This window comes from Camelus ferus, chromosome 5 (genome assembly GCF_009834535.1).
Source record: "Camelus ferus isolate YT-003-E chromosome 5, BCGSAC_Cfer_1.0, whole genome shotgun sequence".
NCBI lineage: Eukaryota > Metazoa > Chordata > Mammalia > Artiodactyla > Camelidae > Camelus > Camelus ferus.
The window spans coordinates 62,945,328-62,971,788 of record NC_045700.1 but is presented as its reverse complement, the minus strand read 5'-3'; the positions used below and the strand labels follow the sequence as shown (position 1 = coordinate 62,971,788).

The following is a 26,461-nucleotide window of genomic DNA, read 5'->3' as shown; positions in this document are numbered from 1 at the left end:
TTTTCCAGCTTCCAGAGGCGACAGCATGTTTCAGCTGGTGGCCCCTTCCTCCTCCCTCAAAGCACGTCACTCCAACTCTGCTTCCGTTTTTGTACCTTCCCTCTATTACTCTTGATCCTTCTGCTTCCTACTTGTGTGGATCCTGGGATTACACTGGGCCCACCTGGATGATGCAGGATAATCTCCCCATGGCAAGCTCTTCAATAGAATCACATCCACACAATCCCACTTAACATGTAAAGTAACAGATTCACACAACATCTTGAAGGCAAGAGATCGTTTTCTAACCTACTACAGGTAGATACTGTTACACTCACTTTACAAATAAGGAAAAAACGTAACAACTACTAACTATTAATAGGTTGAGAATCAAAAATTCAAAAAGGTTGAATAATTTACTCAAATTCACAAAACCAAAAAGTGGGCACCGGCATGCTAACACAGGTCCTTCTGACCCTAATGCTGTTCCCATTACACAATTCTGCCCCTAAAGTTAGAAAAAAAGAGACACTAATGAGCTCATCTACAAAACAGAAAGACTCACAGACTTAGTAAGCAAACTTATGGTTACCAGGGGGAAAGGGGGTGGGACGGGATAAACTGGGAGTTTGAGATTTGCAAATATTAACTACTATACATAAAAATAGATTTAAAAAAATTTCTTCTGTATAGCATAGGGAACTATATCCAATGTCTCGTAGTAACCTATAATGAAAAAGAGTATGAAAACTAATATATGTAAGCATTTGTACGACTGAAACATTTTGCTCTATACCAGAAAATGACACATTGTAATTGACTATACTTCAATAAATAAATAAATTAAATAACCATATGTCAAAAAAAAAAAAAAAGATAAAGGAAGGACTCCCTCCTTAAGGGCAGACTTAAAAATTTTTCTCTATAAGTTAAAAATATTTATTAAATATTCATTGAAGAGCTACCTATATGGAATACCCAATTTCAAATGCTAGGAAAAATATGAATCAGACCAAGTCAGTAACTAGTAGGAAATCTATATCTTCCTCTATAGTTGAGTATTTATAAATCTTAAAACGATTTCTGCAGTCTGGACCAAATGCAACTACCTAATTGATATCTCTAGTTTCATGTTCTACAAACCTTTTCAATCTGCCACGTCAGGAATGGAACTCTTGATTTTTTTTTTTTCTACAACTATGTTCAATCCCTAACCTTCCTTCACCTCAGGCAACAGCGCCACCATCCTCCCCTCCCCTATCAACCATTCATCAATAATCAAATATCCAAATTTGTCTCAAAAATATATCTTAATCCCATTTACTTCTCATTTTTATTACCCGCAGACTTCTAACGAATCTTGCGTTGCTTCCATTCTTGCATTGCTTCAGTCTAATCTTCACACATAAATTGGCATGATCTCCTTAGAAAATAGACTGGATTATATCACTTCCAGAGCAAACTACTTCAATATCTACTGCATTTATAATCAAATCCAAATTTTTCATGCTACACAGTGTCCCCACGTACCTTAATCTGTTTAGGACATTTGTGTGCCTGCTGTCCTGATACAGAGCCTCCTTTCACTTGGAAAATTTGTTCCTTTGGATGACAAATTACAAGGTCATCATATTTATAGGGCTCTGTGTAATCTTTCCTCTGCCTAGATTTCTTCCCATAACCGTCTCCCTTAGGACTCATTGGGGTCTTCCTTGTAGTTATTTTTCTTCAAAATTTAAACCAAAGGGTTTAATTCTACTCTTGATTGCTTTACTTGTTGAATGTCTGTTCCTACCATTAGATTATAGAGAGACTTTTCAGCCAGCACAGGACCTGGCACATGGTAGGTGTCCACACCTATTTATTGAAGGACTAATGACCAAATAAATATGCCATTCAGTCAGAGAGTTATATAAACACACAGTGTAACATTTAACTAACTCAAATGTATTCAATACACCAATGACCAAACTAATACGGAAGAGAAAGAAGTTACTTCTGTTCAGAGAGAAAAGAGGGTGACTAGGGGCAGCTTCAAAAGAAGAGGAAGCCCAAGTGTTCGTGGATGAAAAAGATCATGTTGCATGAATCAAGAAGTTAGGAAAAAATATTTCTAAGCAGAAGGAATGTCATTTACAAAGGCAAAAAGGTTTCAAACAGTTGTGATTATTCAGGGAACTCAAAGTAGTTTCTATTATTAGAGTGTACAGTCTTGCATAAATGATATATTAATGCCATGAATCCCTAAGGACAAAACCTAAATTATGAAGGAGACTGCGGGTAACACAGAGAAGAGCTAAGAAATTCAAAACAGTTTTGTTTTCATTTATAGTGCTAGGATGATTTGAGAGTTTCTATTGCATATTTAGCTCACTCTATAAATTATAGAAGTTCTTAGATAAGTACAGTAGTTTTTAAAGAGTTATATTTCAAACTTCATTACCATAAAGAATCCTCTCAATCGTGAGCTTGTCATGTAATATTCACTAAATTATAATACATGGTCCATAAGGAAACGATATGGAGATTTACAGTATATAAAACTAAACTGGGTTTTTCCTTCAAATAATTTTTTGGGTTTGCATTTTAAGAATCATTTCAAATTTCTGCTTCGGGTGATATATTTTTATTCATCTGTAGATTGTAAAAAGAAATAGGCTAAAACTACTAAATTAACATTGTAGCCTTTATATTATACAAATGTCCAGATCTGGAGAATGTATAGAATATCCAGTCATATTTGATGTAAGAGTTGACAGAGTGAATTAAAACTCATCTCAGATCTATTTATCTTGGAGAACATTTTTAAGAAATAGTCTCAGTATAGACAATCTCAAATGGTTTCTTTGAACTTGAAATATGCACACCAAAGTTTCACGCTGGTGGCCTGGAGAACACGAAAGTTTTGTCTGGCTCACAGAGGGCTTCAAAAGTTTGAGCCAAGATTTAAATTTGGAAAAGTCACATTAAAAAATCCAGAATTAATATCTGATAATTCTAGTGGGAAAAAAAAAAAAAAAAAAAACACAGTCCCCAAGAAGGGAGTAAATGTTTTCTAATTCACCACAGAGCCATCTCCTTCCATCACCCTGGGTACTGAGATCCACACCACTTTCCTTATGTATATTATATGCCCGACATCTTGTGCCAGACCAAAAAAAGAAAAAGGAAAAAGAAAACATTAAAGATCAATTGAGAATTATCAAAATGTCTATGAAAATATATAGAATTTGATCATTTCTAATTCTGAGAATTTAACATACATGCTATTCAAATAAAATCAGCTAAAAATGAAACAATTCAAACCTTCAATCTTTTTATTCTTGAATTTCGTTTGTTAACTAAACTATACCCAAACAAACAAAAAAGTCCAAAAAATTCAGTGTAAAAGTTTTTCCTCCTGAGCAGTAAGTTACTTGTTTTGGCATTTGGTCAATATAAGACAAACAGCACAGAACAGAATAACCCAATATATGTATGATCACATGTTTGATCTATGGTCATAATGTGAATACCCCCTTATAACGTATCTTTCAATATAGCAAATATAATTTATTTGCTTTAAACGGATAGACTATCCAAACTGTGAAGATTAGAAGTGATGGGCACTTACCTTAGCTATCTGGACACACCAGTTAAGCAACAGCTGTGATCCAATGTTGTCCTTGTGTTCATGGACGTAATCCAGCAGGCAGCCATGGGGCATGAGCTGTGTAACCAGCTGAATGGTTGGGCTCAGACACACACCTAATAATCGGACTAAGTGTGGATGATCCATACTTGCCATGATCAGAGCTTCCTAAGAGAAGAAAGAACAGAATACCATTATTTCAACTCAGAGTTCTTTATAACTATTGTTACTTGCACTGTACTAATGGGGTTGATAATGATTTTAAAACGTACTCTCACTCAATGGAGTCAATTAAAAATGAAAAGACATTACGGTAGCTATTACATTCCTAAAGTGATTTAATTCAAGTGAAATTAAATGAAAAATAAAGACCATACATTTATTAATATGGAAAATGTTACAGAATACCTGTATATAAAATTAATAGCAGTATTTTCTCTTTTGTAATGGGAACAAAATTAGATTTTAGTTACTGTCAAGTATGTTGAAATGGATCCTGACTTATACTGTGGATTTTTAAACTTTGATATTTGGTTCTAGAGCACGATACTCTACACAAACGCAGTTTTTAGCATAAGGTGGCCCAAAGTTAAATCATTCGTTATGGGTGTGGATTCAGACAGCATACATAGGGGTCATTTATAAATTATAAATATCAATATGAACAATTAAAAATAATATGCCTATGGTGGATTTATGTAGAAAAATAAACATTTTAATAACACATTTTGCTCCATACTTTGCTTCTACTCAAATTTTGTTCATTTTCAAAATTATAAGTTATGTTTAATTCATAGATCAAAATTTGAGAGTTAGGTGAGACTATGAAAATTTGTCCATTCCAACTTTCTCATTTCACGAAGTGAGAAAACAGTTTGAGTTTCTTTTTCATAACCAAAAAGGCACCTATGCTTAGCAGAGATAAAATGTGGACATATGATGGTTATTCATAGCACATCCTAAAGTTTTACCTCAATCAAAAGTTATTTTAAGTGTCTTTACTCCAATTTGAAATTGATATAACCTTATACACACATATACACAAACACGGAGTGGTTGGCACATATATGGCAATTTATTATCAAGTTTAGCTATCTGAAGGCATGAGAATGTTCATCGTACTTTCCTGAATATTTTCTGTACTTCAAAATTTTTCAAAACAAAAAACTGAAAACAGAAAGCTATAATATTGAGCTGCAGTTTAAGACAGCATGGCGGATTGAAGACACGCATTTACTTCCACTTCTCCTTGGCTTCACCATACTAACAATAACAGAATTAACAAAAAGCCAGACGCCAACAATCATAGAGAAGAGGTAATAAAGATAGAACACTAAAGTCAGGAAGTGGCTTACTGGTAGCAACTCACTTTGCAAACATAAGAAATCCAAAACCTAAATTAGCAGCAGGGAAAATTCCCCTCCGTCCTTAGGAGAAGCTGAACCAAGAGGACTGCAGACTACGGCTACCAGGCAATGCAACGAGAAGTACTCTGGTGAAAATAGTAGTGTTATGTAAATTTATATATGGTGAAAACCGGGGTCACCCTCCAGTTTCTCCTCCCAGATGGAGCTGTGACTTCAAAATTCTGACAGTTTGTTTAAACCTCAAATTCTATATCCAGCAAAATTTCAACGAAGTGAGTGAATATATAGACACGTCTATTCTTTAAAAAGATTATCTCACAAGTAAAAGATTATCTCTTTCTTTCTCTGTTAGATGTTCTCATTTAATAAAAGGGTGGAGTGGTTAAAAAAATACATTTTTTAAAGTTGAAGTGTAGTTGATTTACAATGTTGTGTTAGTTTCTGGTGTTATTTGGTTATACATATATATATATTACTTTTTGTATTATTTTCCATTATAGTTTATTACAAGATATTGAATATAGTTCCCTGTGCTATACAATAGGATCTTATTTGTTTTATATATAGTTTGTATCTACTAAAAAGCATAACCCACCCAGACTTCAGACAATATTGCAAAGCTACAGTAATCAAAACAGCATGGTATTGGCACAAAAAGAGACATATGGCTCAATGGAACAGAGAGTTCAGAAGTAACTCCACACACCTATGGCCAATTAATCTGTGACATTTGTCAAAGGCAAGAATATACAGTGGAGACCAGACAATGTCTTCAGCAAGTGGTGTTGGGAAAGCTGAACAGTCACATGTATATCAATGAAATTAGAACACTCCCTCACATCATATACAATAATAAACTCAAAATGTCTTGAAGACTTAAATATAAGACATAACACCATAAAACTCCTAGAAGAGGTAAAAAAAAAAAAGTACATTTAATTGAGAAAATAAGGAAATGACAGTGAAGGGATATTCCAGGAGACAGATAGTAGCCAGTCCAGACTAGAGTAGGACATATTGTTCTGGGAAAAATGATGCAAGAAGATGGAACTGATAGAAAACTTAATGCATTTCAAATACATTAAGAGTATATGTATGTATTTTCTAGCAGAATTTGAAGGGCAAATTAGTGACACACAAAGAATAAAAGTGAAATAAAGAAATTAATTCAAGGTAAAACAAGATTTACATAAGAAAAGTGAGCCATCAATAGTCACTATAAAGCACAGCTTCAGCTGCAAATAGTTATATGAGCATAATAACAAACAGAAGTATTAATATAACCCAGCGTCACATGATTGTATTGGAAAAGGAAGGAAAGGGAGGGACACTTCCACATGGTGGTGACGGGAAGGATGTGAAGGTATGTTTCTGTTGTTTCAAGTGAGAAGTTAGTATGTGATGCAGAAAACTGAAAAACCAAGAGTTGACAGTATAAGCATATTATTTAGAGAGTAAGTAAAGGAAGAATTTGCTGAAAAAGTGAAAGTGATTACTTTAGGCTGTGGGAAATGGGGGCAGGGAAGGGAGAAGAGGGACCCTAGAAACTGCTGTCTTTCACCATTATTAGCCTTGAAGAAGTGTTTGATGTTTTTCAAAATGATTATCATTATCTAAAAGCTATTTGGGAAGGCATTATTCACTTTCAACCTCTCCTACTAGTTTAGTGATGTTGAGTTGAGCTAAGTCTAAAGATTATTCACAATTACGGGGTGAGTGTGATGGAGTATGTGGATTTTACTGGATCCAGCCAGGGTCTTACAGGAAATATAACCTCATAATTTTTGAGTAAGGAGGAGTGGGGCAGTATGGACACAGGCCTGGAGAAAGGAGATGTATGAAGCCAAACAGAAGAACAAAGCTGGTAAAATGGTGCCAGTTTAACTCAAATAACTTTCTTTTTGAGCCTTATTTTTGGGGCAGAAGGTGAAATTGTTGTTTTCCAGATGGCTTCCAAATAGATGAGATCCTCTACTCCCCAGCAGCTCTGGGAAACCTGATGAGTCAAAGAATAAGCAGGAGCACCAGTTTCCATGCTCTCTTGCTGAGCCCAACATCCCTGCAACACCTGGAGAACTGGCAGCTCAGGAACCACTGAGAGGCACCACCTCTGGCAAAGACAGTGGCAGCTTCAAGTGGTACCAGTCAACAGTGCCAGGGGTAGGACCCCTCAGTGGCTCAGCAAGAAGAGAAGCTCCACAAGGGGACCAGAGCTGGTAAGAAAGGGCATGTAGGTACCACAGGGTGACTGCACCTGGGAGACTGGCTTGATAAGTTCATAGGAGATGCCCAGTACTTCCCAAACTATTTGGGGAGACTTCCATTGAGGTTGAAGTTTCTGCACAATTAGCAAAGTCAGTTTTTTGAGTTATTACTATGAATACGGTCCTATCTAGATGCACGTGGTGTAAACGTTTTGGTTTTACTTCCTGTGTATTTCAGTAAACATTTAACGTAAAGCAAACCAATGTAGTTATGAGGATAGTACAAATAGGAATGTTAACCAAGTTACATGGTCTATTATTCAATCTAGTATTTCAATTAATAAATTAAATGCTAATTAACTTCAATATTGAAAATGTAAACCACAGGGTTCCTTCACTGAATTATGATAGGTACATATATAAATATACACATAGACATCAACAAATAAGCAAAACATCTAATTAAATTAAGTCTCAACTCAATCAAGTGCCAAATTAGATATTTAATTGGATATTAAATATTAGGCACCTGACTACATTAAATTCATTTATCCTGATTGCATTCTATTTTTCTTCTGGTGACTCTCAGTCCTTCATGTGCATCAGAGTCACCTAGGTTTATTACCACAAGGATCGCTTTGCAAGACCTAGTCCCAAGTAATCAAGTTTAGAAGTGAATCAGGAATCTGTATTTGTGGCAAGCTCCCAGGGTGAAGCTGCTGTAGGAAATACAGAACTCTGAGAACCTCTATAACATCTCTATCAAATGCATGTCTCTATCATCGATTACAAAGGAAGTAACATGCAACAGTTATTCGATCCTCACTGTAACCCTACGAAGCAGTCAAAGGAGGTAAAATAAGAAAACCAGGGCTAAGGGGGATTACTGCCCCAGGTGTGTGATGAGCAGGTAGCAGGGTCAGTGTGAAGACTTGGGTTTTCTAATTCTGAGTACAGTGCTATTTCTTATGACAGTAAAAAGAATGTGATTTTTTAATTTCAGTTCCATCAGCACTTCGAATTGTAGATGCCTATCTTGTTAATAAGGAGACAACTCCAAACACCTGACATTAGCCATCCCTGAAAGAATTGCGTCAAATTACCCTCTAGTTCCTAAGGAGTAACTCAAACAACAAATTTGCACTTATAGGTAAACTGCCATCACTTGCAATATGCTTTCAGAAAAAGCCTACGAAAATATATTTCTCTGATTTCCTGAGACGGTTATCTGGTACAGACCGTTTATTAAGATAAAGAAAATGGTGAAATTTAAGGTAAAAAGAAATATTTTAAGGTTATTTCAGGCTTCTTTTTCAGGATAACATATAAACAATTGCTTTTCTTTTACAACTCGAGTAATGATACTCCCATTCTAAATACGCACATGAAAAGTTTACATCAGAAGAGTGTAAAAAAGTCACATGAAAATTCTCTTGTAAAAAATCTATTAGTAAGTCTTGGCAAAAAAGCTGGGATTCTATTAAGGAAAATTGCTCATCACACTACAAAGAGTATTCGAAACCAAATTGCAGAGTATTTGCATAATAGTTCTCTTTTTTTTTTTTGAAAAAGAAAAGATGAACAAGACACTAATTGTAGGTTTTATTTTTTTCATAAAAGAAATAGCAGATGGCTTTTTGAGGGGATAAGGGAAGAGATAAAGAGAAGAGAATGTGGATTCATTTAGAGTGATGAGTGGGATGGAAAGGGAAAAAATCCCAATATTTTAATAATGGAGTGTTGGATTTCAATAAATTACTGGGTTAAAATTAATAATGTCCTCTGTTACCTATCTCTGTGTGGGGCCTATGGAAGCAATTTTGGAATCTTTGCTGCTGACACTAGAAAATGTCACCAAAGGCCACTAGAATAAATACAAGTTGACAGGTGCCTTATCTATTTTTTTCATAAATGAAATTATTTTCTGTCTTTGTTTTCCCTTTGGCTGTACAAAATTTTCTTTGTAGGTGAATTAAATAGTTTTCTCACTGGACAGAGAGGAAGGATGTAACAGGTGCTACAATGAAAACAACAAGAACATTTTTCTTTACAATGAGGTCTGGTTTAAATGAGGACATTTTTTAAAACTATCAAGGGATGACCAGGGCATAGATAAAAAGCTCTGAAGCACATGTGCCATTATTCTCTAGCTTATGCTATTTGTATCTCTATTTCGATCTGAAGGCAAGACATTTCTATACAATAATAAAAGTGAGCAATACCATTTGTCACATTAAGGTATGATTTTGCCCAGCCTTCAGGAGTTTATACTTTGCCACTTAAACTTCTTTTCTCACTCACGTTGGTTAGTAATTTCACAAAAAGAAAACATATATATTGTCATTGAAAACATATGGGCTATTCTGTTTTTTAAAAATGTTAACTTCAGCCAAACTTTCACTGTTTCATTATGTCTATGGACCATTAATCAATGCCCTCTAGCTGAAAATGGGGAAAATCTCCTTGCATCAGGGATAAGGAAGATAAAAAGGAGGGTAGAGAAAAAGAAAAGATAGACAATTAACATACACGTATAAAACAGTGCTCAGTGCAACAGTCAGCAGGTTTGTGAATGCACAAAACAAACGCCTTTCCTTAGGATGGAGTGGGCGATGGTGATAGATGGAACCAAGAAGATAACGGTGATGGCAATGATGAAAAATGAGATAAAATGACTGGCCCATAATAATGTTTTACAAATCTGTTTTGCTGCAGATGGTACCCAGATAATAAAATAAATGAAATCTGCATCTGTTCCCTCATGTATAGAATAAATAATAATTTACTAGAGCAAGTAGGTGAGCAGTAATTAGACTGAATTAATATGCCATCAATTTAAGTGTGTCTCCATTGCTCAGTGACACTCCTTTCCAATCCCTGGTGTCATTTTTGTGAACTTGAACAATTAAGATTAGGATCCTTCTCACTTTTGGAGTTGAAATTTTTTCATCTCCATTCTCCATCATTCACTCACTGGGTGGCTGAGTCTCAGATTTAGATATTATGTAACAGTGCAACACAATTAAGAGCTTCGTGAATAATTTTTACAAGGTAGAATTCTACTTTCTGTGTTACTTTCTCCATACCTGCAGTTACACTGAATTTCCCTCCTATCCTTATTATATTTTCCTATCTCTTTGGTATACATTTATTCACTTCAAAATATTTATTGAGGACCTACTACGTGCCTGGCACTGTGACTGAAGCTTCTCAATCCTCATGAGCTTTCATTCTCCTGGGAGAGGCAACCAATAGACAGGAAAACGAAAGAAACATGAAACAGATGTATAAATAAGTATAAATTGTATTAAGGACAATGAAAAACAAAGAGTATTGCAATAGGTAATAAAATGATGGTGCTAGAGCTACTTCAGACAGATAGTCAAAAAAATGTGTCCTGAGATCTGACATATGAAAAGAAGCCAGGTAGGAACATACAAGGAAAGAGCCTAAGAGCTTGGCAAATTTTGGAAGCTCTGAGAAGAGTCACGTATCTGGAACTTAGAAAGGGCTGCAAATGGCATGAGATGAGATCAGAAATGCATGTAGGGGTCAGCTCATGAAAGGCCTCACAGTTGTGGGAAAGAGACTGGAGTTATTTTTAATAATTTGATTTTTTAATGCCTGCTTTCTTTTATGCTTCGCTTACCTCTCTCTTAGCCTGAACTCCAATATTAACTATTACAACAAAGCATTTACCACCAGCATATAATTTGCCACTCCTTACCCAAAGACAACTTCCATCATTGAATTCTCAAACTTTCAAATATTGTTAGAGAAAGGCATAGATTCAATTCTATTCTGATTTGATTCTCCAAAAATACCCCTCTGTTTTAGTTTTTAATTTCCTTTTTGGCTCTTTATTACATTTATTATGACCTGTATCTCTGAGCAGGAAAAACAAAACAAAACAAATAAACAAAAACCATTTCTATCTTTCACATTTACTCTGTGAAATGTACTCTTGGCCTCTTTCCATTTTGTTCCCTTGAATCATTTTACCTTTCCTTGTTTACCTCTAGCAAAACTTCACCTTCACTCCATATTGGCACCTTTACTGTATGTACAAGTATATTTAGATTTCTCATATTCTAAAAGTGAAAGTTCCTTCAATTTTGCTATTTCTGGACTTTAGGAATATTTGCTTTTCTCACTTTGGATACTTCTTCATTTTACAGTCCTACACTCCTTCAGGCTCTAGTTTTTCTACAAATTTCCCGCATTCTAACTATTCAAAGTACTCTTGAAAAAGTCACCAGTAACCTCCTTTTCACTAATCAACAGGTTTTCCTTCATTCTTAATATTTTTCTGAGTTTCTGGATGGTTTTACCTTACTGACCACCTTCTTTCTCAATAATCTCTCTGTGACTGATGTTAGCATTTTACTGATTGATGCTATACCAACCCTCCTCCCCCTTGCCCATGGCACAGACTGCTAAGCAATCATCATCATGGGCTGATAAGGAATCCCCAAATACGTCCACATCCTCTTCCCAGGAATCTGTGAAGATTATCTTATTTGGAAAAGGGTCTGTACAGATATGATTAAGTGAGGGATTTTGAGATGAGATCATCTTGGATTATCCAGGCCTTAAATGCCATCACAACTATCCTTATAAATGAAAGACAGAGGGGAATTAGATACACATACACAGAAGAGAATGCAATGTAAAGAAGGAGGCAGAGATGTGAGTGATGAAACCATAAGCCAAGGAACAAATGCAGCTCCCAGAAGCTGAAGAGCAGAAGGAACAGATTTTTTTTTTTTTTTTTTGAAGCTTCTAGGAGGCATGCAGCCCTACCAATACCTTGATTTCAGAAGTCTGGCCTCCAGAAACGTGATATAATATTTCTGTTAAGTCATCAAGTTTGAGGTAATTTGTTACAGCAGCCACAGGAAACTAATACGATTACTGTATTCTTTCCTGCATCGACTGGATGAAGACTCAAAATCCTCTTTAATTCAATGCTCTAGGCAACAAAAACCAGTTTACTGGAAGGTAAAGGTGAGATTAAACATCACTACCTTGATTTTGTACATATATTTACAATTAATGTTGCTGGCAAATCTTATTTAGCTTGGATGTACCATATTAGTCTAATCTAAATGTTACAGATACTTTTAATTCATTAAGAAATTAACATATATATGTAATAGCCAAATTATACAGCACAGGGAAAGAGCTTATCATAGTGCCTAGTAGACTCTTAAGAATGTTAGTTATTTTTACATTTGTGTTAAACCAATTATATGTGAAGGGAGTGAAATCACTGAGTAGAAAAGGCCTTGCTAGGAGTCTGGAAAAAAAGCTGCAGCCCCAGGGTGAGTGGTCACATTGGACCTTTTTCCAGTCTAGTGGGGGCATTTGGAATAAAAGGCAGGTAAATTGACCAAAAAAATAATTTTTCTATTAGCACCTTAGAAGATGTTCTCTTCCTATTTAAGCCCACGGAAAGCCAGAAGCATCTCTTTCTACCTTCAACATAAAGCAATCATGAAGAGTTAGGAGAAAGACAAAAGTAGCTTATGAAGTTACAAGGGACCATCAGGGACAACATAAATTTGTTCTGTAACAAATAGAAACCACAGTAACAGTAATAATGGTGGATAGCAACTGGGGCTAAAGTAGGTAATAGAAACCACCAGGTACTGGTGAATGCTTGTTCTTAGCGCAGAGACTCTTGATCACCTGCTGACTAATCCTAGCAAAGTTACAGAAAGAGAAGCACAAAGGCGTCTGCAGTTAGCATTTCAGGATGGATAACCCAAGCTCAGCAAGGTCCAACGTGGATCTTCTGAGGGGACACTGCAAAATGCTGTAAAAAAATGAAAACACCAACACACTAGAACAAGAATAAATCATCCGAGGCTACAGATTCTCCAACTAGGGAGGAAGGAATAATTATAAACTCCCAAATAGTGCCTACTGCTTTTCTTTTTTTCTTCCTATAAATGAAAATCAATTTCTATAAGGGTATTTGATGTTGGGTGAGCCCTGCATTTAGCTCCTCTACAGCCTTCTAGTTCTTAGTAAACACAGTCCCTCTGAAGTCACCTATTCACGAGATTCATCAGATCATAACAACCACCACTACTTGCTGCTGAAGTGTGCCTGGCACAAGGCTATTCATTTTCCATATGAACACATTTGGTTCTCAGGACAATCTTGTCCAACAAGCATTATTATATCAATTAACTAACAAAGAGACTAGTTTGAAAATGATAAGCAATTTGCCAAGATCCTAAAGTCTGTAAGTAGCCAGGCTGAGACTTGAATCTGGTTCCCATTGTACCTGCACCCAAGAATCTATCATGATGTCTTCTCAGGAGTTGTTAATGTCATTTAGGTAGACCCGGCTGATTTTGTGTCATCATCTTAGTATCCAAACAGGAACTATTACTAATGAGATTAACCTGTTAATGGAATTGTTCTCAAGTGGCATTCTAACAGGTACTAACTATTCTTTTTTTTGATAAATCAAGCGAGCAAAATTTATCCTTAACTACTTAAAATTAATCCTCCAATAATAAAATGCTGAATAGCCTTTGCAGGAAAAAACTAATTCATGTCTTTATTCTCATTTCTGTGCAGGAGAATTTGATTCTAGAAGTGCTCAATCAATAATTTTAAAAATTAAATTTGACTTAAAATAGATCAAAATCTAGTAATTTTGGTAATAACTTATTTAATTCCTTAGGATTTCAGGATTTGCAATTTTGTATAATTTGGGGAATTAATACTCAATTCTGCTTTCCTTGATATTGCATATTCTTTAAAGGAAGACATATATTGTGTTTCTAATTAGCACGAATAATCTGTTAATTAATGTCAATTATATTAAAGGCATGTAACAACAAACAAGCAAGATTAGCAAAACCCTCCCTTTATAATAACTAATAAAATATCTCAAATATACCTCTGGTAAAGGGGTAGGCTGAATTGTGTTCTTTATGATTCATTCAAGATAAAATACTGAGTGACTTTAATTAAGTCTTCTATTTTTCACGTACTGGTCTCATGCACATATAGGATAATTCACATACAGAAATCATTTGCCTATCATTTCTTTTTTATCTGATCTACTTTTTATAATGAACTTAATTACTATCATCAGATATATTAAATTTGAAATCATGATTTATATGCACGTTCTTATATTAAATATTCATATCAACATTTTTTTAATATTCTACACCAATCCTGATGTCAAGGGGACTCAGCCAGAGGCAAACACTAGTTAAAATCTGCATTAATGTTATTGATGCTTCTATGTTTTTAATATAGTAACAGTAAATAATATTACCACCTACTAAGGCAAAAGGAGTTCTAATAAACCCTGAAAGAAACTATATGGCATCACAAAAGACCCCCACTGCTAATGTCTTTGCTGTAGGAGGCTGTGAGTCAAAGGCATGTGTGGTTTTGTGGCTAGACACACACTGTGCAAGGGTTAGAAAGTGGCAGTGAGAAAAAGGAGGACCTCATAAAGAATCTCTGCCAGAAGGCATCCAATCCTGATGTGGCATTTTGAAATCAGCCACTGAAAATTAACCAATATTTTAGAAATGGAATGGTAACTGAGGTTTCTATAATGATTGCCCTAGGTCAATTCATGGCCATTACCTTCATTATCAGAAAACTCAAACAGTAGCAGGGCACTGAAATGGTTAATTTTTCATAAATTACCTTATTAATAACTGTATGGAGTTTGGGATTATTCATAGGGAATAGATAGCTGTTCTTTCATTCATTCATTAACTCATTCCCATTATTGACTGAAGGTTACTCTGTACACTCCACTAGGGTACAAAAATTAAAAAGACATATATTCTAGTCTTCAATAGAGACTATCCTACTTGGAGTTCTTTAAATTTTGATAAAAATAGGTTATGAACATTAATAACAGTTATGATAAATATTTATGATCTAAGATTCCCATAATAATTCATTGCAGACAGAGATTATCTTCGAATTGAATGCCAGAAGCAAAATAAAAGATTTGTTGAGAAGCAAAACCTGAGTGTGGATATTGGTATATGAGTAGGACATGTTATAAAAAAAATAAATAACATGGGTTTGGTGGTGTGATGAGGAGAAAGAGGTGTGATGACTGATTCACGCAAAAATTCTTTTCTAGAGTCTGCTCTGTCTTTTACTAGTTATGTGATAAGAAACAGGTCATTCACACTGCCAGAACCTCAGATTCCTTGGCTGTCTACAGCTGAGGATCAATAATGCTCATCTTGTATAACAACAATTTCATATAATCTATATGAAAGGGTCCTAACACAGGAGCTGGTACATAACAGTTATCTACAGTAATTGATTTATTTTCCTTCTAAAATTAAGAAAATGGGAAAGTGTCACATGCATGGAGAAAACAAATACATCAGCTTATACGGAGCACCTGGCACCTGACAGAACACAGTGAGGAATAAAACTGGAAAGGGAGGCTCGTACTAGGGCTTGACGGAGTTTAAGTGATAGGCTGACATTTAGATTTCATTCTATCAAAGTGAGGATAAACTCAAAAAGCTTGACGAAAAAACTCACGTGTTCTGGCAGCACAGTCCCCAGGATACATCACAGGGAAAGGGTCTGAAAGCCAAGAGACTGGGAGCTGTTGTCCATGAATAAGGTAATGAGATCCTAACCAGTGCATCCTGAGGAATCTGAAATAAATGCCTAGCTTGCCAAATGCCCTTTTTTTTTTTTTGTAAGTATTACGATTTTGTCTTCTAGTATCTGGGCTGGGGTTTTCCACCTCAAAAAAAATTTTTTTTTTAATTTATTCAGTAAAAGAGAATCTTGTGAAATTTGTCTTGTGGGAGATAAAAACCTGATCTATAAGTCAAGATAAATTTTTTTTTTCTCTTCCCTCTGGAAAGAGAGAGACTCTTTTGCAGCGCTTCTTCCCTGCAGTGGGAAATGATGTGCGTTTAATATAAATAAAAATGTTGCTTCTCAGCATCTCTCTTCTTATCATTCCCACAACTGGTTGTATTCTCCTCACAATCCACTTTACCCTAAGGTTGCATTTTTTGCAGTCCTTGCCAGGGTCACACATTTCCTCTGCTTTAATACAGGCATAGCAGTTACTCTAACTTTCTGCTAAACAATTGTGAAAAGGACAAAAGAAATGACAGTATTCAAAAGTCAACAGAATGTCTAATAATGTCTTGGTTCTTCATAGATTTTTTCAGGACAGCTTTTCCAGGGTAAGTACAGGAACTTTTGTCTGTAGTCTATTAATCATTGCTATGTTGTTTTTCTATCTCCTGCAAGGGGATATAACAAATTCTGAGCCTATGCTACTAATCTTTTCTACTCTTGGTCCTTTACATTATTATAGTTTCCAGAATTTCTGATGTCCCTGTGCAAATGTTATCTAAATTTTAAAGTTCTGATGGCCCTGACCTCAGTCCTTCCTTTAAGAACCAGACTGAACTGAGATGGAACCAGTACTAAAAGCCTAAATATCAGATCATTTTTGAGAGTTAAAAAAATTAAAATTTAAGGTCACTTGTCATGATTATGAAAATTTTGGATTATTAGAAATCGTTTCTGTGGCACTTCAACTCTCAAGAATTACTTGCTTCAGTCTGTTTCATCAGATGAACCAGAAAATTATTATTTATGGTAACACTTACATAGGTTACTCAGATTAAAAGCAAAATAATTCACATATTCAGAGTAATTATTCATCAGATCTTCAAATGGTATGCAAAACCCACTCGAAAAATAAATTCTTCATTTTTTAGGTGTTTTAATTGAAACTTATACAAATTAAAATTCACAGATGTGTTAAACCATGTACTGGAACATCATAACCTGAAATTTATTTCAATTTTTAAAATCATAGTATAGAGAAAGCAGGTTTCATAAAGTTCTTCTAAACCAATTTCAGTGATTTCTAAGTGCAAACGATGCAATTAAATGTTAAGTGTGATTAAAGAAGCAATGCACTTGAGGGTATCTGCAATATCAGTGCAGAGTTATGGTGCTTTTTAGCATGGAGGCATTTTTGCACATCTAATATAGTTTCTTTGAAAATGTGATGGAAATATTTAAATACTTCATTTAGTAGTTATCAGATGACTTTAGATGGCTTTGAAAATAAATACAGATATTCTGGTTATGAGCTAAGAGTTTCTTATGGGAAAGTATACTTCTCAGAAAAAAAGTCAAAGGGAAAACATTTGGTGAACAAACACAAAGATTTACTTAGCACTTAATATGTAAGCAAGTCATATTCTAAGAATAAGAATGAACTGCATATCACATGACACTCATGAAATTTCACTTCATAAACTTTCATGCTTTCAGTGTCATCACAGATAAGAAAAAAACCATTGTTATTAGTGCTTACAATGTGACAAGTATTTTCTAATAGTACCATTGGGTGGTGGAATGATTGAGAGGAATGCATTTCAATAATTTTTTTTAAATTTTGGAACAAGCTCTGGTAAATAGAAACCAGAGCCAAACACATCAAAAAATCACAAGGATTTAGTAAAACATCATCTAAGAATTATTTATATTCCCAAGGCTTTGAGAGGAGAGTATAATAAGTTATCTTTTTGAGATAAAATATTTTTCTATGTTTTGAATAGTTATATTTTCTAAAATAAATGAAAAATAAACTGTACTCAACAATGTACCCATCAGAAAAAGTTAGGATACGGTGATTATTTCTAACAAATAAATATCTATAGGGCTGTATTATATCTCTTTTAAATTTAAAAAATTGCAAGAGAAGTGAAATCTAAAAAATATTTCTGTAGAAATGATATGTTTCTAAAAACAATGTAACTGATGAGCAGAGAGATTAGAGAGGGATCACAGAGGTAATTATTTATCAATTATACTAATTAAAAATACTTTCTATTTGTTTCTGGATTCTAAGAATGTTCACCGGAAATAAGAAAAATTATTCTTTTGACTTTGTCCCCTGGTTACCTTCAATAGTGGAATTCAAACCATTTAAAAGGCAATTTGAAATTCTATTTTTCATTTGGCTATGCATTTCATTGAAAAGAATAAAAAAAAATGTACTATGAAAAGAGAAATATTATACTAGATATTCTCCTTTCTCTATTAATTTTAAAGTAATTGCAAGAGCAAAAGCCATGTCTGTTGTGCATGTCTGAACAGCCTCAAGGAGGATCCAATTACAAACTGATATGTTTTCAACACACATAGCTTGCATATTTAATTCAGCTGTACCTTCAACAGGAAACATCTCTTTGGTTTTGTTAAATCCGTAACAGGTTTCAGTTGAGCCAGTAATTTTCAACTATATTCGTATTATTTCTTGGCACTTGGTGTTTTTTTGTTTACACTTCCTAGATACACATATAGAATATTTGATGTTATAGATGAACAATTCACTGGGTCAAGGATCATTTGTACATTTGAAGATAAAAATGTTTATCAAGAACGTGAGAGTGGAGTACCAATATGTTTAGCAGAATAACATATACAATAAATGCTAGGACTAACATATTTAACATTTATCAATCCAAATGTGTAAATCTCTGCAGAGTATATTTGATTTAACCCTACTTTCTAGGTCCCTGGAGAGGGTGTGATATATTTTGATTAAGATCATAGATCAAAATATATTTTTGAACACTAAACTAGTTTCTTGTATTAGTGAATTTTAAACTTTTTCCCAGGAATTTGGCATATAAAGATTCAAATTACACATTATATATGAATAAGAAACACAAAAGCATACTTCATGTTTAAGTATTCATAAAGAAAAATGTGGATACATGTACCCTGATGTTAAATATATATATGTGTTTATATACATTTATAATATATGTAATATTTTATATATGCATATATAATATATAAAATAAAATCTACCTGTTTTATTCACTTCTTCCTAACATTTTATATATATATATATATAGATTCATTTGTATTTTTTCCTAAATATTTTAGCTGTGCTTTAATTATTTGTGGTACTTAGAGTTTTTTTTTTACAAAATGAAATGAAATTTTTCATCATTATATTTCACATTAATATAATGCATCTCTAAAAAAAATTATAATGATTCAGTAGTAAGCCAAGCCTATAAACTTATCTATGAAATAGGAAAAATAAAAGGACTCCCTTAGGTGTAGAAAGACATTCAATTTCATGAAAATGTGTTATTTATGGCTACATGTACTAAACCTTCATCACTGATTAAAAATTAAATCAACATTAATCTATGCACAATTGATAGCAAAAATAAGGAAATACTGCCTCTGAGGATTTACAATTTTAAAAAATCAGAGCATTTAAGTACTAAATTAGATATGTTTAACTATTAAATTATTTTATTAATGTCAATGTGATTTTTTAAATTTTCAATGCAATTTACAATTATTCACAAAGAGCCCAAATATATGTAATAACATAAGTAAATTGAGAAATAAAACATTGGAACAAATAATGTTTTCAACAAAATATTTTCTAAAAATGTACAGTATATTAGTGCTAAGTAAAGCACGTGTCTAACTGTCATTATACGGGCTCAGACTCTCTATTTTAAAATGCTTAATAAATATATATTTCATGCCTATAAATATTTTTATTAAAAAATTCCAAAATAAAGAAGTTATTAAAGCCAACTCTCAGTTTTTGTGTCAATGAGAAGTTATTTTTGGTGAAAATAATCAAAGTTGTAGATTTTCAGTTTAGTGGGGCTCAGATTATTACTTAAGTATCAAAGTATTTAAATTTCTATGGCTTATTTTTGTCATAATTAGTCAAAGTTCAAGAAATTTACATCAGAACATTTCCTGCCTTGCTTCTATTTATCTCTTAATCCTATCAAATACAGTGAAGCAGAAGTTCATGAGTGAAAATTTTTAAAGCAATAAACAAATGCAAAATTAAAATATAATTGCTTTCTAACCAACACACAACATTCAGCAGACAAACAGAATATATTAATACATTTTACTTTAAAGTATTTATGCACATTATGATACACCATAAAGACTTCAAACGCCAAGTAACAAAGTGGGAAACTACTCACAACACATCATTAGAGCTAATCTCGCTAATACATGAAAAACTTAAAAAGTTAAGAAGCAAAAGACAACCAACCCAATTAAGAAAGAGCGTAAATCATGAAAAGATAATGCACTGAATAAGAAATACAGAATTACACTGTCTCATGCACAATAAAAGAAATGCATGTTACATGTACACTGGAAGTATTAAAAAATACTAGACATTGATCTGGGTAGCATGTTTTTCTTGCTTCTCACCTGTTTGTAGTGAGAAATCCTTACTTTTCCTGCCATAAGATTTCTTTTTATTTCTGTTCATTTTTATCCTAGAGAATCAAAGTATAAACTCTACTCTTCCTATATACATTCCCCAGACAACACACCATTCCTAGAGGATTGTGAGTCTATTTTAGTTTCTTTCTAATTGCTGAGCAAAGGATCTCTATTAATTTGAAAACAAAGCAAAACTTGAAGATGTACAGATATATATTTTGCCTTGGCTGTAGCTTTTCATCTCTCATATAAAATGTACTATAGTCAATCCCATTTATACTGATGAAAATCCTCAGTTCAAGATCATCTTCTTTATCCATTCAGCTAAGACTTATTGGGTGCTGTTAGGACCTGAATTGTGTCCTCCTCCCTCAAAAAAAAGATATGAGTATGACCTTAGTTGAAAATACAGTTGTTGCAGGTGTGATTAGTTAAGATAAGGTCATATCGGAGTAGGGTGGGACTCTAATCCAATATAACTGGTGTCTTTGCAAGAAGAATGCCGTGTGAAGACAAGGAATAGATGGATGCAACTACAAGCCAAGGAATGCCTGAAGCTACCAGATGCTGGGAGAGGAAGGAAAGACCCTCCCCCACAGACCTCCAAGGGATCATGACCCTGCCAACACCTTGATTTTTGGACTTCCAGCTTCAAGAGTTGCGAGAGAATAGATTTGTGCTGTTTTAAACAAACAAAACCACAGAGCAATATCATTTGCCTCTTTTCAAATTGGAAAAACATCCAAAGATTTGATAAAGCCCTTGTCCTCTATTACACAGGCCCTGGGACACCAGTGTTAAGGCCAACAAGCGCTGGCATACATTGCTGGTAGAAATGCCAAATGAAACAGCCTGTCTGGATGATAATCTGATTTTAACTATAAAAATTACAGATATATTTACCCTTTGATCTGGGGATTCTACTCTAGAAAATTCATCCTGCAGATAAACAGTCACACATATATAACATAGGTTCTTCACAATGGCATTGTTTGTAACAGCGTAAGTCTGGAAACCACCCTCCAGCAATAAGGACAAGTTAAATAAACTGCTGGATAGCCTCAGAGGGTAATGATCTGCAGGTGTTACAAAGAATTTGAAAGTTCTATATGTTCTGAAGAGTTGATCTCCAGAATATATTATGAAGTAAAAAAAGTAAGGTATGGAATTATATTTTTGATGTGTTTTGTGTATTAAGAAGGGAAAATAAAAATACATGTACATATTTGCTTATATTTTCATAAAGAAATTGAAAGAGTATACGTGAACTAATACAATGGTTCCTTCTGGAAGGCTGATAGGAGGAGCGTCAAATAGACGGAGATGGAATAAGTGTGAAACGTCATCATGTATATTACTTTATATTGTTTTGATTTTTGAGTTAAATGAGTGTACTATTATTTCAAAAAATTATATTAAAGAGTAACACCAATAAACCTAAATACTTGGAATAATTCATGATATGATTTCAAATCCAATCCAAACTGATAATTTAATAGCTTGCTAGAATAAATCAAAAATCCAAATTCTCTTCCTTTTGGCAAGTAAACGTAGACTAACATAGTAATTATCATTATAATTAACATTTAACTTATCATCAATTGCTTTTTATGCAATAACTAAATTAGTTATCAAAATAACCCTACAAAGTAGGTGCTATTATTTTTTGCTATTTTACATATGCTAAAACTTAAGCCAGAGAGGTTAAGTAACTTCTCCATGGCCACACAGCTAATAAGTAGTGGAGCTAAAATTCTAACTTGGTATCTTGTCATCAGAAACCATGCTTTTAATGACTGTGTACCTAGTCACTGAGGAAATTATACGATATCTAATAGTTTTAAATGTTAACCATTAGACACTGGAAGACAGAAATTAAAATAGAATTTTCTGACCACAAATAAACCTTGGCTTTAATGGCACATGCACTTTCACAATCCTTAAACTATACCTTTGCAAGGGGTGGAGAGAAATAAAAATAGCCTCTATTATAGAAGACATGAGAAAAACACATGTGTATAATTTGCTATCCTGAGTACATGGAAAATACTAGAAAAAATAAAACAATGTCCAAAACCTGAAGATCCATAATTGCAATCTCAGTTTTGTGATCATCATGGTCAATTATTGCACTAGGTAAGATCTTAAGCCAACAAAATTTGGGCCAAGTTGAAAAAAAAGTTTCTGGCTTGTCAAACCTTAATATAATATTTACCAATTATGATTTTTTTTTTAGATTTTAAAATATAACCAAGCAAAAAGATGGACACGTATAAATCCTATTCTCTGAAGTAACTCATGATCTCTTCTTGACTTATTTCTTTAGATTTACTGTTTAATTAAAATGCAATACTCAGACTCAGAACATGTATCAGCCTGAAGATAATTTTCTAGGTTCAAACTGAAGGAAAATATAAGAATGGTAGCAAGTCTAAAAACATAAATATGCAAACATTTCAAGACTTAAACCATTTCAATCTATTTTAAAAGTAAATGCCCCCATATTTAATTTTGGGGGGGGGTGTGAGTAATTAGGTATTTATTTATTTATTTATTTATTTATTTATTTATTTATTTAATGGCTGTACTGGGGATTGAACTCAGGACCTCATGCCTGCGAAGTATGCACTCTATTGCTGAGCTATACCTTCCCCCTATATATTTTCTTAAATCAAATCAAGCCTTATTCAAAACCAGTCTGTAGCCCTTCTGAGTAGTTCTTACGACTTAACTATCAATATATTCTTCCCTCTTCACACTGTCCACTTCTACAGAAAAATACATTCCCTCATATCCAACTTTCAGGTCCCAGGAGCAGCAATCTGATTAAGTATTGATAGTACCGAATGGTTTGTAACTGAGACTATGTATCAAAATGACTAGGTAGGTTTTTAATTATGTCAGTCAAAGTTTGAAAAATCTATTGTCCAAACTAAATTCCAAATTGATCACTAAGTGAAACACCTATCATAAAGCTGATTATTATTGGATAGTTACGTTCAAAACGCCTGCTTTAAATCTAGCCCTATTTAAGTCTTCTACGTTAAATCATCAGAAGAGATGGTCTCTATCAATTTGTGACCACAGTGGTTAGCATTCATTACTGAATTATCATCGTAAAAGCTATAATTGAATCAATAGATATTCTAAATTTTTGAACTACAATTGTGCAATGTTAATACACACATATATTCTGTTTTTAGACTAGAAGTGGTTGATAGAAAAATGGGATGGATACATAATTGAACAAAGAAGAGTTCTTATGCTAAGGATAAACACCTTTTCCAAGTAATTTACACTAAAAACGTCCATAGGGAGAGGTTACTTATTTAAAGTGAAAACCTGCTGTCTTGTCATGGGGAAAGAGAAGCAACTTAAGCACTTTTTGAAACTTTCTCTCCAATAATGATAATAATCTTAATATAATTCTTTTCACCAAACATGATCCTAAACACTTAAGCAGAGTAATTGACTACACTTTCCCTATAAAAGTCACTCATGGGGACTGTTATCATGGTATTAGCACCAAAATGCTAAAACTACAAAATTTTCTAGAGGCTATTCAGCAGATGAATACAGATATTGATTCTTCCTGGAGATAACTGCAACCCTTGTGGTAATTGGACCATCATTATTAAATTATTCAAATAAGCTCCTTGATTTTGATCAAAATTACATGAAAAGTCACTATTTCAGTTTTCAAATTATAAATTACAAACATCCATTTATCTGCCAAAGAGGGGGGGCAGGACAGGGAAGGGAGGACACATTCGTTGAACACATGAGATTCTTCTGAACTTTTTCCTGGCTTATCTTCCCGGTTTTATCTCTTGTCATGTCACCCAATTAACTATTTTTCCAGACAGGCTTTTTAATGCTAACTTAAACATTCCAGGCTTTTTCATTTCACCATGGTGATGATAAAAAGTAATTCTGTCTTACCTGAAGATGCAGAAAATGCAATGAATTCACTGCCCCCTAAACCTATGCATACCAAATCCGTATCAAAAGAATGAACTGGAATCTTATTTTTTCTACATCTCTATGAAGTTCTAGTATATACTAAATTTATTCTCTGACGAACAAAATACAGCATTATATATTACTCTATATTGCATTCTTCAAGGTATATTAACTTTCCCCATCAGATGCAGAGTTTATTAGCCATGTTAAGTCAGATTTGTGTCTTGTGTCATAAAAAGATAATCTGACAGCTGACTCCCTTGGTAACACAGTTGATGTTGCCCAGAAATAGGCTGATTTGTTAATACAAAGTGGTATAAAGGGACCACTGCCCAGATTCTTCTTCAAGGAAGGACTTGTGGTCCCAGCATCTGAGAGGCAGACTACCTTCTGCCAACCCATCCTTCAAAGAATGTCTCAGCTGCAGAAAACAACTTCATGCAAACCTATACCCCTCCCCATACAACCCACCTCTAATGACTGCCAGATGCCAACTCAGGACAACTTTGATTGATCGCTTGAGCTCTAGAGCCATCAACTGATATTGGACAAGGCTGTTGTTAAGCTTGAATCACAGCCTGATTTCTCTCTCTGTCCAATTCTGCTTCCTCCCACCCTCACCTGCCACCCTAGCTTTTAATCCCAAGGGTACTTCCTAAGAACATGTTGGATACTAAATTCCATCTTAGAGTATCCTTCCTGGGGAATCCATTCTGTAACATAAACCATTTGAAAACGAACTAAGCAATAATTTGCTTTTAGTAAAATTTTGTAGTCATTTCAGAAATAGCTAAGTCATTAAATTTGGAGTCCAATGTAGCTAAGAAATTTTGTTTATTCACAAAATACTTACTATCTTCTACTTTATGTCAGGAACTAGAGCAGTGCCAAGACAAACATGAAAATTTACATTAGGAATTTATTGTACTTACAGAAGTGCTTAAAGTAAAAATGAAAATGATGATAATTTAGGTAAAGGGTTTTATTGTATTCTTTTAGGATAAATTCCTTTTAAAGAAGAGTTTTTCATATTTGCATAATCTCAAACCTTTTAAATGACTGAAGGCAAAATCAGTACAATCCAAGACTGAAATAATATTATGAAGGGGTTGGCAGTCATATAATCTACTTAAACATATCCAGTTTATGAAGAATTTATTGCCAACCAAGTTGTAGTCTCTCATATTGCCTTTCTGAGGAGAATTTCTTTTTTCCTTATATGTACCTAGAAAGTAGTTTAGATTATAGCCTGAGAAAATTTAACTCATCATAAATTTGAGAATGAGAATGATTCTAACAAAACAGGCATTTAAGAAATATAATGTATTTTCTGGAAGAAATTTTCATAGAATAAAGTAACAGTCTGTCTTAAAGGTGTAGGTAATAACTTGCTGAGAAAAGCCAATTAATCAAACAACTTGGAGAATCTGCATAGTAAGAGACACTGAGCTGGCTGCTAAAGATTGTTTAGTTAAACCATTTTGAAGTGTAAAAGATGAGATTCCTGACAAGCCCAGAATTCTAAAATAAGTAAAGAAATGTTCTTGAGAAAAACATATATTAGAAAGAAAAAAGTCACTAAATTGTTAGAAATGGGAAGATAATAAAAGAAAAATACTAAACGGAAATAGAAAAATAATTAAAATATGGTCGGAGATTATCTGAATTAGAGTACCTTGTAAACCCTGATCTAGAGAAAGAAAAGAAAATACAAATATAAACTTAAGAATAAGAAAAGAAGACTCAAGGGGATGTATCAGAAGCAAGATGAAAACATCATAGTTATCAAAGGACTGTCAATATTAGGAAAACACTAACCTGTTCAACATTTTTCTAGAGGCTCCAGACAAAGTTACAAAACAAGAAAAATAAATAAAGGATTTAAATATGAGGAAGTAAGAGATAAAAATAATATTAGTCATTGACTTTTTTAACCAAAGAAATAAACAAAATACTAGAACTAGCAGACTAGAACATAAATGAAAATACATATATTCCAATTAGAATAAGAGCAGAAGCCCAGTGAC

The 26,461-nt window shown here is 33.8% G+C and overlaps 1 protein-coding gene across 6 annotated transcripts in view; it reads right to left on the bottom strand.

Annotated features, from left to right (window-relative positions):
- ERBB4 (erb-b2 receptor tyrosine kinase 4) overlaps window positions 1-26,461 on the bottom strand; it is a 982,069-nt gene that overhangs the window by 153,656 nt on the left and 801,952 nt on the right. For all 6 annotated transcript variants that reach the window (XM_032479938.1, XM_032479940.1, XM_032479941.1 and 3 more), the window contains one exon: window positions 3,593-3,778. In XM_032479938.1, coding sequence (XP_032335829.1) covers window positions 3,593-3,778 — 186 coding nt within the window. The remainder of the gene's footprint in view (window positions 1-3,592; window positions 3,779-26,461) is intronic.